General features: G+C 39.8%; 1 protein-coding gene across 13 annotated transcripts in view; it reads left to right on the top strand.

Moving 5' to 3' along the window:
• TRIM2 (tripartite motif containing 2) overlaps positions 1-18,024 on the top strand; it is a 186,177-nt gene that overhangs the window by 145,896 nt on the left and 22,257 nt on the right. For all 13 annotated transcript variants that reach the window (XR_007725926.1, XM_050792008.1, XM_050792012.1 and 10 more), the window contains 2 exons: positions 15,587-15,690; positions 15,930-16,097. Coding sequence is in view for 12 of the 13 variants with exons in the window: in XM_050792008.1 (XP_050647965.1) it covers positions 15,587-15,690; positions 15,930-16,097 (272 nt within the window). In the remaining variant the exon portion in view is untranslated. The remainder of the gene's footprint in view (positions 1-15,586; positions 15,691-15,929; positions 16,098-18,024) is intronic.

Here is an 18,024-nt window from a genome sequence, read left to right as displayed (position 1 = left end):
GACTGGAGTACAGTAGCATGATCATGGCTCATTGTAGCCTCTACCTTCTGGGCTCAGGTGATCCTCCCACCTCAGCCTCCCAAGTAGCAGGGACCACAGTTGCATGTCACCAAGCCCAGCTAATATTTGTTTTCGTTTTTTGGTAGGGATTGGGTCTCACCATGTTACCCAGGCTGGTCTCAAACTCCTGGGCTCAAACAATCTGCCCATCTCAGCCTCCCAAAGTTCTGGGATTACCGGCGTGAGCCACCATCCTGGCCATAATATATTAACTACAGTCACCATGATTTACAATAGTTCTCTTGAACTTATGCCTCTTTTTAAACTAAATTTTTCTGTCTTTTGATCAACATCTCTCCAGTCCTTTTACCCCCACCCTTCCCAGCCTCTGGTGTCTACCATTTTACTGTCTGTTGCTATGAATTCAACAATTTTAGATTCTTCATGTAAGTGAGATCATGTATTATTTGTCTTTCTGTGCCTGGCATAATGTCCTCCAGGTTCACCCATGTTGTCACAAATGACAGGATTTCCTCTTTTTGAAGCTGAATAGTATTCCATTGTATATATATATACCACATTTTCTTTATTCATTTGTTGATGGACACTTAAGTTGATTCCATATCTTGGCTATTGTGAACAGTGCTGCAGTGAAACATGGGGGTGCAGATATCTCTTTGACATCCTGACTTTGTTTTCTTTAGATATTTTAGATACAGTGAGTTCTAGATTTCTCTTTAAAGAATCAGTATGTCAGTATGTTCAGTTCTTTGTCCTCCATTTTAAAGTTAACTTCCTCGTAGTTTCAGAAACAACCTTTTCCATCAGTTTTAATTGGTAGTTCACATCTGTTCCCCTGGTCACCTTCTCCATCCTGACTCATCCTGATCACCTGCTTTGATCTGAGTCACCTCTGTCACCTGCTCTGACCTAAGTCACCTTTAGTTACCTGTTCCTAACTGTCCTTCCCACCAAAATACTCACCCCACCACTCTGGCTCATACCCCTACTCTCTTTAAAATAGCCAATCGGAATTAGCTTAGACTGTGTGGTCCAACCCTAGCCAATAGGGGAACGACACAACAGTAGGGGCTACCTGCATCAGGGATAAGAACTCCTTCCCCTCCCTTGTCCAGGTGTGCTCTCGCCATTACTCCATTTGCAAGTCACACCCTTCTATAGAAGTAAAAATTGCCTTGCTGAGAAAATTAAATTTATGTTTGAGTGCTATTTCTTTGAGGCACCAAAAATTTGTTTCTAACAGATATATACCCAGTACTGGGATTGCTGGTTCATATGATAGTTGTATTTTTAATTTTTTTAAGAACTTCCATACTGTTTTCCATAATGGCTGTACTAATTTACATTCCCACCAACCTGTGCCAGGGTCCACTGTCTCCACATCTCTGCCAACACTTGATATCTTTTATCTGTTTTTTGAGACAGAGTCTCGCTCTGTTTCCCCAGACTGGAGTACAATGGTGAGAATCATGGCTCACTGCAGCCTCAACCTCCAGATCCTCCCACTAAAGCCCCCCAAGTAGCTGGGACCACAGGCATGTGCCACTATACCTGACTAATTTTTTCTTTTGTGTTTTTGGTAATAGCCATTCTAACAGGTATGAGGTATTATCTCATTGTGGTTTTAATTTGCATATTCCTAATGATTAATGATGTTCAACTTTTTTTTTTTTTTTTTTTTTTTTTGAGATGGATTCTCTGTTGCCAGGCTGGAGTGCAGTGGCATGATCTCAGCTCGCTGTAACCGCTGCCTCCCAGGTTCAAGTGATTCTCCTGCCTCAGCTTCCCAAGTAGCTGGGACTACAGGCGTGTACCACCACGCCCAGCTAATTTTTGTAGTTTTAGTAGAGACAGGGTTTCACCATGTTGGCCAGGATGGTCTCGATCTCTTGACCTTGTGATCCACCTACCTTGGCCTCCCAAAGTGCTGAGATTACATTTTTGATATACTGGTTGGCCATTTGTATGTCTTCTTTTGATAAATATCTATTCAGGTTCTTTGCCTGTTTTTTTTTTTTTTTAATTTTATTTGTATTTTAAAAACAGACATGGAGGCCGGCCTCAGTGGCTGATGCCTGTAATCCCAGCACCTTGGGAGGTCAAGGTGAGTGGATCACCTGAGGGCAGGAGTTCAAGGCCAGCCTGCCAACATATGAAACCTCATCTCTACTGAAAATACAAAAATTAGCCAGGTGTGGTGGCAAACGCCTGTAGTCCCAGCTACTCGGGAGGCTGAGGCAGGAGAATCGCTTGAACCCAGGAGGCAGAGGTTGCAGTTAGCCAAGATCACGCCACTGCATTCCAGCCCAAGTGACAGAGCAAGACTCTGTCTCAAAAAAAAAAAAAAAAAAAATAGACATGGGGTCTCACCTTGTTGCCCAGGCTGAATTCAAACTCTGGGCTCAATGGGCTCAAGCGGTTCTCCCATCTCAACCTCTGGAGTAGCTGGAACTATAGGCAGGCACCACCACACCCAGCCAACCTTTGCCTATTTTAAAATCAGGCTATTTTTTTTCTTTCTATTGAGTTGTTTGAATTCCTTGTGTATTTTGGATATTAACCTCTTATCAAGATGTAATATTCTCCCATTCTGTAGGTTGTCTCTTCACTCTCGTGATCCTTTGCTGTACAGCTCTTTAGTTTGATGTAATTCTATGTGTCCATTTTTGCTTTTGTTGCCTGTGCTTTTGCATTCATATTCAAAAAATCATTGCCCAGAACAGTGTCATGGAGTTTTTCCCTATGTTTTCTGCTAGTGGTTTTACAGTTTCAGGTGTTATGTTTAAGTCTCTAATCCAGTTTGAGTTGATTTTTGTATATGGTGTGAGATGAAAGTCTGATTTCATTCTTCTGCATGTAGATATCCAGTTTTCCTAGCACCATTTATTGAAGAGACTGATCTTTCCTCATTGTGTGCTCTTGGCATCTTTGTTGAAAATCAACTGTAAATGTGTGGATTTATTTCTGAGCTGTCTATTCTGTACCAATGGTCTATGTTTTTATGCCAGTACCATGCTGTTTTGATTACTATAGCTTTGAAGTCGATTTTGAAATAAGATGATATGATGCCTCCAGCTTCGTTCTTTTGGCTCAACATTGCTTTGGCTATTTGGGAGTTTTTGTGGTTCCATATGAATTTTAGGATTGCTTTTTCTATTTCTGTGAAAAATGTCATTGATATTTTGATAGCAGTTGCATTTTAGATCACTTGAGGGTATGGGCATTTTGTTAATATTCTTCCAATCTATGAATATGAGCCATCTTTTTATTTATTTGGGTTGTCTTCAATTTTTTTCATCAATGTCTTATAGTTTTCTGTGTACAGATCCTTTACCTCCTTGGTTAAATTCATTCCTACATTGTTGTTGTCGATTTTTTTTTTCTTGCATTCCTCTTTAACTTTACATTCAAATCCAGTATCTAGTCAAAAGACAACACTCACTATGCAATAATATACCTCAAAAAACATTTCTAGGGCACCTAGTGCCTGCCAGGCATTATTCTAGGTGATGGGAATATAGAGATGAAAGAAATGACATTCTCTGTCGCCCTCTTCAGCTGACAGTTTGTGATGATAGATGTATGAGCAACTAACAGCATGAGATGGGTGATGGTAAGCTGTAGAAATGGGAAGGAATTTAAACCGGGCCTTTAATGATGGGTAGGACTTACCCAGGTTGGCAGGCAGAATTGGTGTCCCAGGCAAAGGGACCAGTGTGAAGAGGTACAGAAAGGTGAAGAGGAGAGGACATGATTGTTATTTCGAAGACACATCCCATATCGGGTGAAAAAGTTCAAAGGAATGAAAAGTAATGAGGTTGGACAAATCAGCAGTGCAGGCTGCTTGAACGCCCTCTGTGCTGTCACACACCTTTGTCCATGAATTCTTTTCCCAATTTTATCCTTGCCTCAAAAACCACTTTCTCTTTCAGAATCCACTTTGATTATTATTACTTGTGCCTGGGTCTTATTACCCAAGATGGTAAATTCCTTGAGGTCAAGGATGGTGTCTTTAGTCACATATAATTCCCAAAAAGTACCCAGAAGAATGCTTTGCATAAGTACTTTGCTGATTTGAATAGGATAAGTTGTAAACTACCTTATGATTTAACTTCCCTCTCACCACTGTCAGGCTCTGGTTTGGAGGCCCAGGAACACACAGATCAGGTGACAATGCATTCAGCTGCAGGGGTAATCATTCATACATATTCACACGCATGGGACTATGCTAGGCAATATCAAACAGCACTGGCCTAAGAACTTGGCTTTTCAACATTCGTACCTTTGACTACAAATCAGTAGAGTTTATGTTATAATTAAAACAGTTCAACTTTTGGCTGGACGTGGTGGCTCATGCCTGTAATCCTAGCACTTTGGGAGGCTGTGGCGGGCAGACCACCTGAGGTCAGCAGTTTGAGACCAGCTTGGCCAACATGGTGAAGCCCCATCTCTAGTAAAAAATATATATATAAAAATCAGGCAGGCATGGTGGCATGCACCTGTAATCCCAGCTGCCTGGGAGACTGAAGCAGAAGAATTGCTGGAACCCAGGAGGCGGAGATGGCAGTGAGCTGAGATCTTGCCAGTATACTCCAGCCTGGGTGACAGAGTGAGACTCCGTCTCAAAAAAAAAAAGAGTTCAACTTTGTTCTACAATTGTGCCTTTGTGCTGTTAGGTATGTGATAATAGAACATTTATGAATTGAATAATCATTTTGTGCATGTGTTGAAGCCTGCCACATATAATCCAGAAATCATTCAAAGCTAATCACATACACATGTGAGATGGCAACTGTGATTCTGCTTTTTACCCGGTAATATACATACTAAGCTTTTTGTAGCACTGATTTTATGCTTAAAGATACATTGTTTTCATAAAACATGTATTGGTGTTTATACAACAACCCTAAATACATGTATTAATTTTATAGATTCATGACATTCATCATTTTCTGGGCAATACCTTTATATTTTTTGGGGTAATTTCAACTGAGATTTTCATATTTGCCCATTCATTATCCAGCCCCTTAGTTGGATGTGACTGCTGTCTGAGCACCTTCTATGCTAGGTCATCCTTATAAAAGATGATGAGATGCTTACTCGGATCTAGAGGAGGCCGCAGTTTAGAAGGGTACAGACTTGTAAAAGATGTAGCGACTTCAGTATAAATCAAGGCACAGAAGTCAGGATGGTGGGGGGAGTAGGCTGGCATGTGGAAGGAAGTTAAGGAAGGTTCCTAGAAATAACTTTTTTTTTCTTTCTTTCTTTCTTTCTTTTTTTTTTTTTTTTTTTTTTTTTTTTTTGAGACAGTGTCTTGCTCTGCTGTCCAGGCTGAAGTGCAGTGGCACGATCTCAGCTTGCTGCAATCTCCACCTCCTGGGTTCAAGTAATTCTCCTGCCTCAGCCTCCCAAGTAGCTAAGGCTACAGGCATGTACCACCACACCTGGCTGATTTTTGTATTTTCAGTAGAGATGAGGTTTCACCATGTTGACCAGGCTGGTCTTGAACTCCTGGCCTCAAGTGATCTGCCCTCCTTAGCCTCCTAAAGTGCTGAGATTCAGGCGTAAGCCACCATGCCTGGCCCCTTGAGATAACATTTAAATTTAAGCTGGGTTTGAAAGAGAAAGAATTTATCAGATGGAAGGAGGAAAAGAGTGTTTTAGAGGAAGGGAAAGCAGGTACAAAGACATGAAAGTGAGAAACTGAGTAGTTTGAGGAACTGTAAATGATTCCATTATCTTGGAGCATCAAATGAAATGAGATACAAGCAGAGATGAGCTTGTTTCCTTGATAAGGAGCTGGGACTTTGTTCTCTGAACCTGTGTTCCTCAAAGTGTGGCCATAAACCACATGCACAAGAATGCCTTGAGGTGCCTGGTATAATTTAAAATTTCTGAATTCTAAACTGCACTTACAGAATTAGAATCTCATGAGATGGACCAAAGATCTGCATTCTGCAAGCTCCAGTGATACCTATACATGCTAAGGTTTGGAAACCATAGTTATTATATAGGTGGTGAGAAGGCTTTGAATGGTGTAATGTAGTGTAGTGACTTACTAAGATATTTACTTTCCAGAGAACCTGGAGGCATTATAGGAGATCTATTGGAAATGTTTCCCAGGAAGCAGGGAGATGATTAAGAAGCTTTTGCAGTAGTCCACATGAGCTATTATAAGTGCCAGAATTAAGAGTGATGTGATGGAGTAGAGAGAAGACAGTATCTTTATAAAATGCTTTGGAAGGAGAGAGAGAAATTTGGTGAACAATTTAAACTCCCAGCTGTTAGACTTGAGTGCTGTAGGGAAGTGATGCAGTAGAGTAGATAGTTAAGGCTGTGAACTTTGAAGCTAGACTGCCCCAACACTGGTACTTTTCCATCTGTGCAATTTTTGATAAGTTGCTTAGCCTCTCAGTGCCTCAGTTTCTTTTATAAAGTTACAAAGTTTCCTTTGTTTTGAGGATTAAATTAATTAACAGCAAAAAAAAGCTTGGAACAATGCCTGGCACTAAATAGTATTTTAGAGAGGCAAAGTAGGTAGTACTAGTTAGCATATTCATAGTTGTAGTCTAGAACTAATAGTTAACATAATTAGTTAGAAACATGGTAGATAAAGAGCTTGTCTCAGTCCATTTTCTGTTGCTGTAACAGAATATCTGAGACTGGTTAATTTATAAAGGAAAGAAGTTTATTTGGCTTGTGGTTCTGGAGGTTGTGAAGTCCAGAGGCGTGGTGACAGCTTCTGGCTGGGGCTTTTGTACTGCATCATAATATGGTGGAAAAACTGAAGGATAAGTGAGCAAATGCAAAAGAGACCACAAGAGCAAGCTTAGCTCCCTTTTAAAACAATTCATTCTTGTGAGAACTCACCCCTCCAAAATGCTATTGATCTATTCATGAGGGCTCTGCCCTCACAACCCAATAACCCCTTAAAAACCTGACCTCCCAACACTACCACATTGGGAATTAAGGTTCTAATAACCGGAACTTTTTTGGGGGGACCCATTCAAACTATAGCAGAGACCAAAAGTTTAATTGCTCATGCCTGTAATCCCAGCACTTTGGGAGGCTGAGGCGGGCGGGTCACGAGGTCAGGAGTTCGAGACCAGCCTGACCAACATGGTGAAACCCTGTCTCTACTAAAAACACAAAAATTAGCCGGGTGTGGTGGTAGGTGCCTGTAATCCCAGCTACTCAGGAGACTGAAGAATCGCTCGAACCCAAGAGGTAGAGGTTGCAGTGAGCCGAGATTATGCCATTGCACTCCAGCCTGGGTGACAGCAAGACTCCATCTCAAAAAAAAAAAAAAAAAAAAAGTGTAATTGCCCAGTTTGAATCCCAGCCTGCTATTAGCCATATGACTTAGGGGAACTCTCTGTGCCTTAGTTTATCTGTAAAATAGGAATGATATTAATGTATACCACATATGGTGAGGATTAAAATAATGCATGTAAAGGCTTAGAACAGTGCAGGCACATGGTAAGGACTCAATAAATATTGACTACTACTGTCATTATCATTATTAACCAAGAAAAGGAAGCTAAGAGGAAGAGCATATATGTTTCAGTTTTGATCTTCCAGGTTAAAGTGTATAGTAGGCAGTTTGCAGTATAGGTTTGGAGCTCAGCAAAGAAGTCAGAGCTAGAGACATCAGTTTGGAAGCGAAAAGTATAGAGAAGTTACTTCAAATCATGAGTTTCAGTGAAATGTCAAAGATAAGTGTTGTCATTCAGGAAGGAATAGATGGGGAATGGAAGCAGGAGAAAGGAAGAGGCATTCTCTGAACCAGGCATTGTGCTACTTACAGTTCTTAGTAGATACAATATACTTTCCATTCCCAATAACCCTACAGTATCGTATTTGTTATGCTGGAGCCAAGTCATACTGGCTTATTCAGTGACTTCATGTTGGTAGCTTGCAATTGGCCTTGATGAAAGCATTTACACTATAGAAATGGGAAATGCTACAAATCAGAGCTCCCCTGTCCTCCAAGGCTCCCAGCCCTTGCCCTGCCAAGAGCCACGTTACTAGGACAACATACAATTATCCTTGCTGTTGAAGAAATGGAAGCTTAGAGAAGTGAAGCCCCTGCCTTTTAAATTGTACAATGATTCCTCTTCATTGAAAATGCCCTTTAACTACTGTGGTTTTCCAAAGTTGAGATATTTGATGCTTCTCATACTTGAAAACTTAATTGTATGCCCACTGTGAGTGAGTTATTACATTACTCTAATACTGTATTAGGAAACAATCCTGAATGAGTTTAGAGAAATAGTTTAGAGCATCTGTTGATGATGATTTAAAACACAGGGATTATATTTCCTTGACTATTAAAGAGTTTGCTGACTAGAAGCCATGAGCTGGTTTTATCAGCTATTATACTAAAAAGAGTCATTGAACAAAGGGGAAGTCAGATGATGTGGGAGGGAGTGAAAGAATTACAGGTAAATAGTCTCAAATTGTTTAATTCATTATATACCATACCTTAATGAGTTGATGAGACACTCACTTTATTTACACTTTACTCTAGAACAGTGTAATTTAAAATGGATGTATAAAATTGCTTAGCATGAATCCAGAGACTTTACAGGAAAATATATATATATATTTTTTAACTTGTTTCTAAAGTACAGATTCAGTTTATTAATCTGTTTATGACACAGTACACAGGAAGCAAAGTGTTTCACATCATAGACTTCACTTCCAACTCCTGGGAATGTTCATTTCTTTGGCTTACAGGAGAAACTAGACAGGAAAGCCAGGCACTGCTTAGGCAACTAAAATGAGGTTGGGGGCAATGCTAATATCATCCTCACAGGAACAGCCACAGGGACTGTTAGTCACAAGCTGGTTTTCTGGACCTGTTAGCTGGAAGCATGGGGAGCATCATTTCTGGATGCTCATGCTGTGTTGGGCTTCAGCCATCTCCAACACACAGGTACAGCACCCTTAGTGTCTTGCTGGATGTAATAGTACAGGGACTTGCTGTACTTTCTCTTGAATTCAGACCTAATTTTCAACATGTCCACTTCATTGTGGGAGACCATGATTCTGATCAGTACCTTTATCTCGAGTCCCCTTGCCCTTCATGGAGTGGTACAGCCAGTCAGCAAAATACAGGGGCTTGTTCTGAATACACTGGACCAGCTTCAGGAAAGCATTTTCTTGGTCTCCATTAACCTCTTTCTTGATGCTCTCCAACATGTCATAAGGGCTGTAGCTCTTGTACCTATCAAATACTTTCTGGAGGTGGGACATGCTCTGCTCGGTCATGATGGTGATCCACTTGGGAACATCAGTTCCTTTCCTCTTCACCCCAGTGTCATAGAGATCCCGGGCATTTTGGTCAATCAGTTCATAATCAATGACAGAGCCATCTTCTGCTCTTCTACCCTTTGCTAGGGCAACACATCTGGTGACTTGCAGAAGTCACCAGATGTGTCTGAAATAATGTCCTTCTCCAGATCGGTCTTGTACATTTCCTTTAGACTCTGTTAATTTCCTGCAGCTCCTGGTTGGTTTTCGAGCAGATGATCTCAATGAGGGAGTCCTCGTTGGTTCCCAGCCCCTTCATGGAAGCTTTTAGCTCAGAAGCGTCATACTGAGCAGGTGTCTTTAATAGGCCCAAAGGCACTATCTAGGTGGCCAGATAAGGCTGACTTCAGTGCTGATGCAAGTTCCTTTTTGGTCCTTCTCTGGCAGGTGAAGGCAATATCCTGTCTCTGTGCATTGCTGTGGTTAGTCAAAATGTTGACAGTGGTGATCTCATCCACGCCTTTGGTCTTGATGGCCATTTCAGTGTTCAAAGTATCCTGTTCAGCATCAAAGTTGGTGTAGGCTTTGACTGACCCATATGCACTTAGGGGTGTAGAGTGTTCACCCTCCAAGCTGAGCTTGCACAGGATTTCATGAACAGTAGACATTTTGAAGGAAGCTGGGCTGAGCACCGAGATCTGAGAGTATCCCCAGATGCTGAGCTGAAAATATATTATTTTATGCCCCTCTCCCCTGCCCCACCTCTGCAAACTACCACCTTTCCTCCCTAAAATATATGAGGAGGGAGGTCATGCAAAGTTGGCATCTTAGGTCATTATAGGACCATCACCCCATCCTTGAGAATCTCATCCTTGGGAACTCTTCTTGCATTTCAAGTGGAAAAGGATGCAACTAATATTGACTAAGTGCTAGGCACTGTGCTGTGTTATAGAATGCGGTGGTGAACAGGACAGATGTTGCTCCTGCCCTCAAGCAGCTTACAGTGTAGTGAAGGATACAGACAGTTAAATAAAGTATCATGTGTTAAAGGATGGGGTTTTCTAAAGGATTTTAAAGAGAAAACATGATTCACGTGAGCCCAAAATGTAATTATCTTCACCCCCGAAACCCAGAAGAAGCCATGTGTGTAATGGGGAGAAAAGTGTTATGTGAAGGATCAGGGAAACCAGGTTTTATTCTTCCCCCGTCTCTGACGATCTCTGCAACGTGTCTAGCTTCAACTTTCTCGTCTATAAAATGGGGATGATAATGTTTGTCCTGTTATCTCATGGGATGGTATGTGAGAGAATGTATATGAAAGTGCTATAAATATGATTGAACATTTTGTTTTCTAGCAATGTAATGGGGGTTGTAATTTACTCATTCATTAATAACTTCTTCATGCACTTTTTCATCCAGCAAACATTTGTTAAGCATCTACTTGACTGAAGATCCTGTGTTAGATACTACACTTGGCTCAGTTTCATCTTGTTGCATCATTCCATTCAAAACGTCTAGATTTATTTAGCACTAACTTCCTTTATTTATTTATTTATTTATTTATTTATTATTATTTTTGAGATGGAATCTTGCAGGCTGAAGTGCAGTGGCATGATCCCAGCTCACTGCAACCACTGCCTCCTGGGTTCAAACCATTCTCTTGCCTCAGCCTCCTGAGTAACTGGGATTACAGGCATGTGCCACCATGCTCAGCTAATTTTTTGTATTTTTAGTAGAGATGGGGTTTCATTATGTTGGCCAGGCTGGTCTCAAATTCCTGACCTCAAGTGATCCACCCACCTTGGCCTCCCAAAGTGCTGGGATTACAGGTGCGAGCCATTGTGCCCGGCCAGCATTAATTTCACATGAAGTTGGAATGGGTGGTGAGAGGAAATCTGCATTTATTGATCCCCTATTTCAGTCTAAGGGTTCACCTTCTCTAATCTTCCTGGAGGGGTAGGTGGAAGTGACCAGGAAGAATATGGGTGAGAAGCTGTTGAATTAAAAATTCATTTTGTGCTTCATAGGCTAGACTTGTATCTGGAAAAACAAAATGGTTTAATTATGGAATTATAGAATAATTGTCAAATTGATTATAGTTACTTTAAAAATTCTTGTTATTCATTTTACTAGCTAATATGTAACCGTCAAATGAAATCTTTTACATTAAAGTAGATAAAAAAGATTTTATAAGTATTATATGTGTTTTGTGTTATTTATATTTGTTATGAAAGAAATAGTTTTTAAAATATATTTAGAATACTTTAGAGAGAGAGAAGAGACTTTCTACAAATGAAATAGAATTTACTGAAAAGCTTGAAGAGTAAGGCATGATCCCAAATTATTTCTAACTTCTGGAATTGTCTTAAGATACTTTACAAACACTTGAACATTTCAGCATAATGACAATATGCTATAGTGCTGCATCACCATCAAGATATTTCTAGTTTAACTGTTGGTGAAAATGGTCGGCATCAATTGTCCTCCCAAGTATATGCTAGTGGTGTCCTTTTAATCTTCAGGAGTAATGCACTGATTCTGCTGTGCTTTCAGATAGAGTTTGAAAAATAATAATAATCAATAATCTCCAATACGACAAAAGATGTCCATAAGAATCAGGAGATGTTACCAGGAATGCCAACCAGCCATTCAGAAACCGAGCCATGGAGCTTAAAGAAAAGATTTTTTTAAAACAGTATTACAAAATAAAAATGGTAGTCCCTATTTCATCTAGGTTCTTTCAAAAATATGGAAGCAATGTTAGACAAACAGATGTTCCTGCGACTTTGTGATTTAATTTACATGTGGGCAACAGACTTGAGCGCTCCTTCAATTCAAACCAAGAATAAGAGCTGGGCCAACACATTGCCCTTGAGTTCAGCAGGGGTCATGGAACCTCTTTCCAGCAGTGTGGTCTTTTGCAACACAGTCCATTGCTCTTGTGACCTAGTATTAGCAGGTGTGGAACATCTCACATTCATTTCAAGCTAGGCATAGACTCTTCCTTCTCCTTGCTCTGAATGGTATATTACTATGGCATCCAACTAAATATCTTTCCAAGTTTTAAAATTATACCCCAAAATACAACTATTGCCCGTTTCTACTCACACTGAAAAAAAATGTGTGTTTATTTCTGTAAAGAACAAAAAGTGTTAGTATTTTTTTGCTCATATTTCCCTCCTCCAACATCATGTCCATATTTTCAAAAGGAAAACAGACTCTTTTTGACTAAGACACCTCCTTGACTAGTACTAAAGCACTATTTTCTCTGTTTTTTTCTCTTCCTTTTATCAGCTGCTACTGCCTGCAGGGTCTTCTGAATAGAATAGGCATCCTTCTAGCAGGATAGACAGAAGGTTAGAGGAAGGAGAGCAGCAGGCAGTTTTTGTCCCTACCTGGACCACAAGGATAGTCAATCAGTGTTCATCTACTCTGTTTGGGTGCTTCTTAACCCCTTCTCTCTTTTTTTTCAGTATTTCTTTCCCCCTACCTGTATGCCCTCTAAGCCCTGGGTGCACTTTCAACTTTATATAAGCAAGAATCTAGAACAGTCTGGGTTTTATACAGAATCACTTCTTCTTTGGTTTATGGTCCAGTCTCAGTTAATTGGTCCTCATTTCCTCATATTGTTTAATTCCATGCTTGTGTTTATCAATTTTTTTTTTTTTGTAGAGACGGGTTCTCACTGTGTTGCCCAGGCTGTCTTGAACTCTCTTGGCCTCAAGCAGTCCTCCTGCCTCAGCCTCCCAAAGTGCTGTGATTACAGGCACGAGCTATGATGCCTGGCCTATAAAATTTTTTTCATAAATGAAGTTTTTATTCTTAAGAGACCCTGGCTTGTCCATACCACCTTTGAAAAATTATTTCTAAGCTGAGCATTTTAGAATTGTTTCTGTTTCTAGCCCATCTGTTTTGCTGTACCTGTTACCTAGCTGTTATTCAGACATGGGGGAAAGACCAAAAATAATACTTGTTTTAAAACAAATATAAAATAAAAATGGCAGTGCCTGTTTCATCTAGCTTCTTTCAAAGACATATAAGCAATGTTAGACAAACAGATGTTCCTCCGACCTTGTGATTTAATTTACATGTGGGCAACAGACTCGAGCTCTCCTTACCTTCAAACCATGTTGGCACATATCCCCTTCGAGGGCCAGCCACTCCTTTCCTGCTCCCCACTACCAGAAACAACTCGCCATTTCAAGAATGTTCATTGATTCCATATTCACGCATGTTATTGAGATTCTGTGTGGATCAAGTATCAAAGATCCTTTCTTCTGATACATTTGGATTAAAATATGACAGTATCTGGATCTCAAATTTTTCTTTCACGCTGGTGCTAGTAGATGAGATGCAGAGTTTGTGAGTAGCCATCACCAGTGCATCCTTGTCTACCCTTTCCTAAGGCACTGCATTGATGTCGAAAAACAAAATAGCAAATGACTCTTTTTTTTTTTTTTTTTGGAGACAGAGTCTTGTTCTGTCATCTAGGCTAGAGTGCAGTGGTATAATCTCGGCTCACTGCAACCTCCACCTCCCATGTTTAAGCGATTCTCCTGCCTCAGCCTACCGAGTAGCTAGGATTACAGGCACATACCACCACGCCCAGTTAATTTTTGTATTTTTAGTAGAGATGGGGTTTCACCATGTTGGGCAGGCTGGTCTCGAACTCCTGACCTCAGGTGATTCATCCACCTCAGCCTCCCAAAGTGCTGGGATTATAGGCATGAGCCACTGCGCCCAGCCCAAATTGCTCTTTTGAATATAAATGAAATTATAAATGTGAAGAATGGTTCTCTCTCTCTAACTAGGAAACATTTAGCTTTCTTCATGGTCATTTTTGAGCAAAATTCATTGTTTCCATTCATTAATATTTATATCATCTTATTGAAATAAATTATAAAAACTTCCTTTGAAACAAAACCAGATGTCTGTTAACCTGTAGATGATTTGCTGTTTTTTTCTCTGCCTCATCTATTCTTTTAAAAGAGGGTCTAGTTTGGCCAGGTGTGGTGGTTATCGTGGTATGTACCTATAGTTCCAACTACTCGAGAGGCTGACACCGGAGAATCACTTAGGCCCAGGAGTTTGAGACCAGCCTGGGCAATATCACAAGACCCTGTCTCAAACAAACAAAACAAAACAAATCAAAAACAGAATCTAGTATGGGTGGAAATATTTTCTTGGATTAATGAATTTCCTTTTGCCTTTCTTATTTCATCTACAAAGCATCCTGTGAGAATATGTTTTTATAATTTCAGGAAGAATATCCAGCCTGTGATATATTGAATCTTTGAAAATAATCTATAAGTAAATCTGTAATATGAAAATCAGCCTACTATTTTTATAACATCTGTGGCCTTCGGTTTGTTAAATGTACTGAAAGTCAAGTGTCCACGTTTCTTCCAAGAGCTGCTGAGTGAGAGGGTGGAATTTTGGCAAAACTGTAAAATAAGACCCCTCTCCTGTTGCATATCCTTAGGGCAGGGCCCCTTTACCAGGTTCCCTTCTCCCACTAAAACCCAGAATGGCAGGACCCAAACTGAGTCTGAACCATCCCAAATGCCCCCCACACCCCAAATGCAAACCAGGTCCACAAAGATAGAAGACAGGGGCAGAGTGAGCAGGGCTGAGAATGTTCATTCTGAGAATGCCATGCCCAAGGCAGCACAGACCTGGCAGATAGCAGTGGCGTAGGGTAAAGTGGGAAAGCCATGTCAGATAAAGGCAGGCCATATTAGTTTTTATTATGATGTCTTTGTGGGATCTAAGAATATTTTAAACATGTTTATATCCTAAATGTGACTTTGTTTTTTAAAGCAATTAGGTTGCTCAGTCACTTTTTTTTTTAAACCATAGATTTAGAGGGAAACTGGTCCTGTTACCTCAATTCAATGAAAAACAACAAGCTTTTGAAAAGCGTTATTAAGAGGCAGTTTATATTTCTCAAGTTAGTCTACATGTTGTCACTTAGGAAGTACTTTTTACTTTCTCAGGCCTGTAACAGATGATATGGGAGAAACAGAATTATAAAAAATAGTTTCCACCTTTTAAAAATATGCAGCTACAAATTAATAAGAGAAGATTGACATTTGCTTTAAAAAGTGATTTTGCAGAGACTATTGGTCAGGAAGAGAGGTTTAATAGCATATGGATTTGGTCATTGAGCAGGGAGGGTACCCTTTTTTTAAAGTATTTTTAAAAACAATGCATTCTCAGGTACCTATGGAAATCTGAATTATTCTCTTGCTGAAATGCAGAAATCTAACCGTTTAGTGCTTAATTTTTATGGTTTTATCATTTATTTTAGGTACCAAAGGAAGAAATAAAGGAGAGTTTACAAATCTTCAGGGGGTAGCTGCATCTACAAGTGGAAAGATATTAATTGCAGACAGTAACAACCAATGTGTGCAGGTATAGCCCTTAATTATATACCTTTACTTATATTGATAAAAATAGATATAGTTACATATTTTCCTACTTCAGACTTAAGATATATGGTGTAAGGAAAAAAGCTTATGTGCATGTAGACTTTTCTTCAGATAGAGTTTGCATGTTCTGATCTCTGTATGTATGGCAGATGTTTTTGCTTATGTCTTCCTCAGTGATGCCTGTGCTAGTTCACATTCCAATGAATGTAATTTATTTCACAGATATTTTCCAATGACGGCCAGTTCAAAAGTCGTTTTGGCATACGGGGACGCTCTCCGGGGCAGCTGCAGCGGCCCACAGGAGTGGCTGTACATCCCAGTGGGGACATAATCATTGCCGATTATGATAATAAATGGGTCAGCATTTTCTCCTCCGATGGGAAATTTAAGGTAAGATTAACTACTAATTGTTCACTAAACAATGGAGAGGAGGAATAGGAAATACAAGATGAAATTGTGTCTTTCTTTTTTGAGATGCCATGCAACAGTCAACAATTCTTCATACACAAAGACATCTGGACATCTAAGTTTGTGAAGTGAGAGTAACAGTGATAATTTCCTAAGTCTATTCATATATATCCTAAATGTGGCTTTGTTTTTTAAAGCAATTAGGTTGCTCAGTCACTTTTTTCTTTAAAACCATAGATTTAGAGGGAAACTGGTCCTGTTACCTCAATTCAATGAAAAACAACAAGCTTTTGAAAAGCGTTATTAAGAGGCAGTTTATATTTCTCAAATTAGTCTACATGTTGTCAATTAGGAGGTACTTTTTACTTTCTCAGGCCTGCAACAGATGATATGGGACAAACACAATTGTAAAAAATAGTTTCCACCTTTTAAAAATGTACAGGCTCATTTTGGAAAAAAGACTCATACACAAGAAATGACAGCAAACAATTTGTGTCAGTCTCCAATGAGTCATACACACTGATACAATCTGAAAACATATTGTTAAAGTATGTAATATGGGATTTGGAAAGAAAAGAAAATGAAGGCTGAATTTCCAGAGAAAATGCAAGTGGAGCTACACTTTGAGGGATCCCATTGTTTGATATATTTACTATCATTCCCAGCATCAGCATTTTGCAAATAAAGATTTGACTCAGTGTCTTCACCAAATCACCAAAGAGTAGAGAGCCCTCTGGTGATAACAGAAATCTCTCTTATGAGGTGTCATCAAAGAATTGTATCAGCCTGCCCATTTTCTACATTTGTTCATAAGAAAATTATGAGACATCTTGTCAAAGATCTTTGTAAGGGCCAATTGCACTGTGCCTTATATATTTCCCTGTCCAGCCTACTGGAGGCTTCTATTTCTGTTGACAACATGAGTGTTAACTCAGATCAACCCATTGCCATCCCAGCTTATTACTGTTTGACCATCGGCAAATCGTAACTTCCTTGAGCTTCAATAGCCTCGAATTTAAAATTTTGATTTAAAAAAGATCTGTCTTGCCTGGGCATGGTGGCTCATGCCTGCAATCCCAGCACTTTGGGATTGAAGCAGGAGGATCGCTTGAGCTCAGGAGTTCAAGACCAGCCTGGGAAACATGGCAAGACCCTGCCTCTACAAAAAATAAAAAAAAATTAGCCAAGTGTGGTTGCACAGGCCTGTAGTCCCAGCCACTTGGGAGGCTGAGGTGGGAGGATTGCTTGAGCCCAGAAGTTAGAGGCTGCAGTCGCCCATGACTACACTAGTACACTGTAGCCTGGGTGACAGAGTAAGACCCTGTCTCAAAAGAAAAAATGACCTATCTCATAGGATTTAAGCAAAGACTAAATGAGATTTTATGTGCCACATACAAAATAAAGATCTAAGAAATGAATGTTCTTTTCCATGCCGCTAGTAACCCTGTCCAAAAAAATGAAGTCTTGTTTGGTCAGCTATGGTTTGGGCTTCATGTCCTCACACAGGCACCTGGTGGTCATCACTTTCTTGTCTAGGAGTTTGGAGGTGCTGCTTTTCATAATCCATTCTGGAATTCTAAAGATTACTCAAAGTGTACTCATTGGTTTCTTATTGGAAGAATTTCTATTTTCCTTTTTAAAGTCTTAAGATTGCTGTAGTCCCCTCATTGTTTTTATGAAATGAGTTACTTACATAATTGTGAAACTCTCAGATTTGAGCCTCTATTTTGTGTGAGGCAGCATCTTGTCAATTTTGGAGACTGAAAAGGTGTCATTTTTTATTCCACAATATTGCATGTAATTCTTCAATCACCCTTGAATTTTTGGTTCCACTAGAAATTTAATGGCTCTGTAGGATGACCACATATACATAAAAATCTTCTGACTTTCTGTAGCTCTAACTTCTTCC

This window comes from Macaca thibetana, chromosome 5 (genome assembly GCF_024542745.1).
Source record: "Macaca thibetana thibetana isolate TM-01 chromosome 5, ASM2454274v1, whole genome shotgun sequence".
NCBI classification, from domain to species: domain Eukaryota; kingdom Metazoa; phylum Chordata; class Mammalia; order Primates; family Cercopithecidae; genus Macaca; species Macaca thibetana.
The sequence above is the reverse complement of the archived record's forward strand: the minus strand, read 5'-3'. Positions and strand labels throughout refer to the sequence as shown.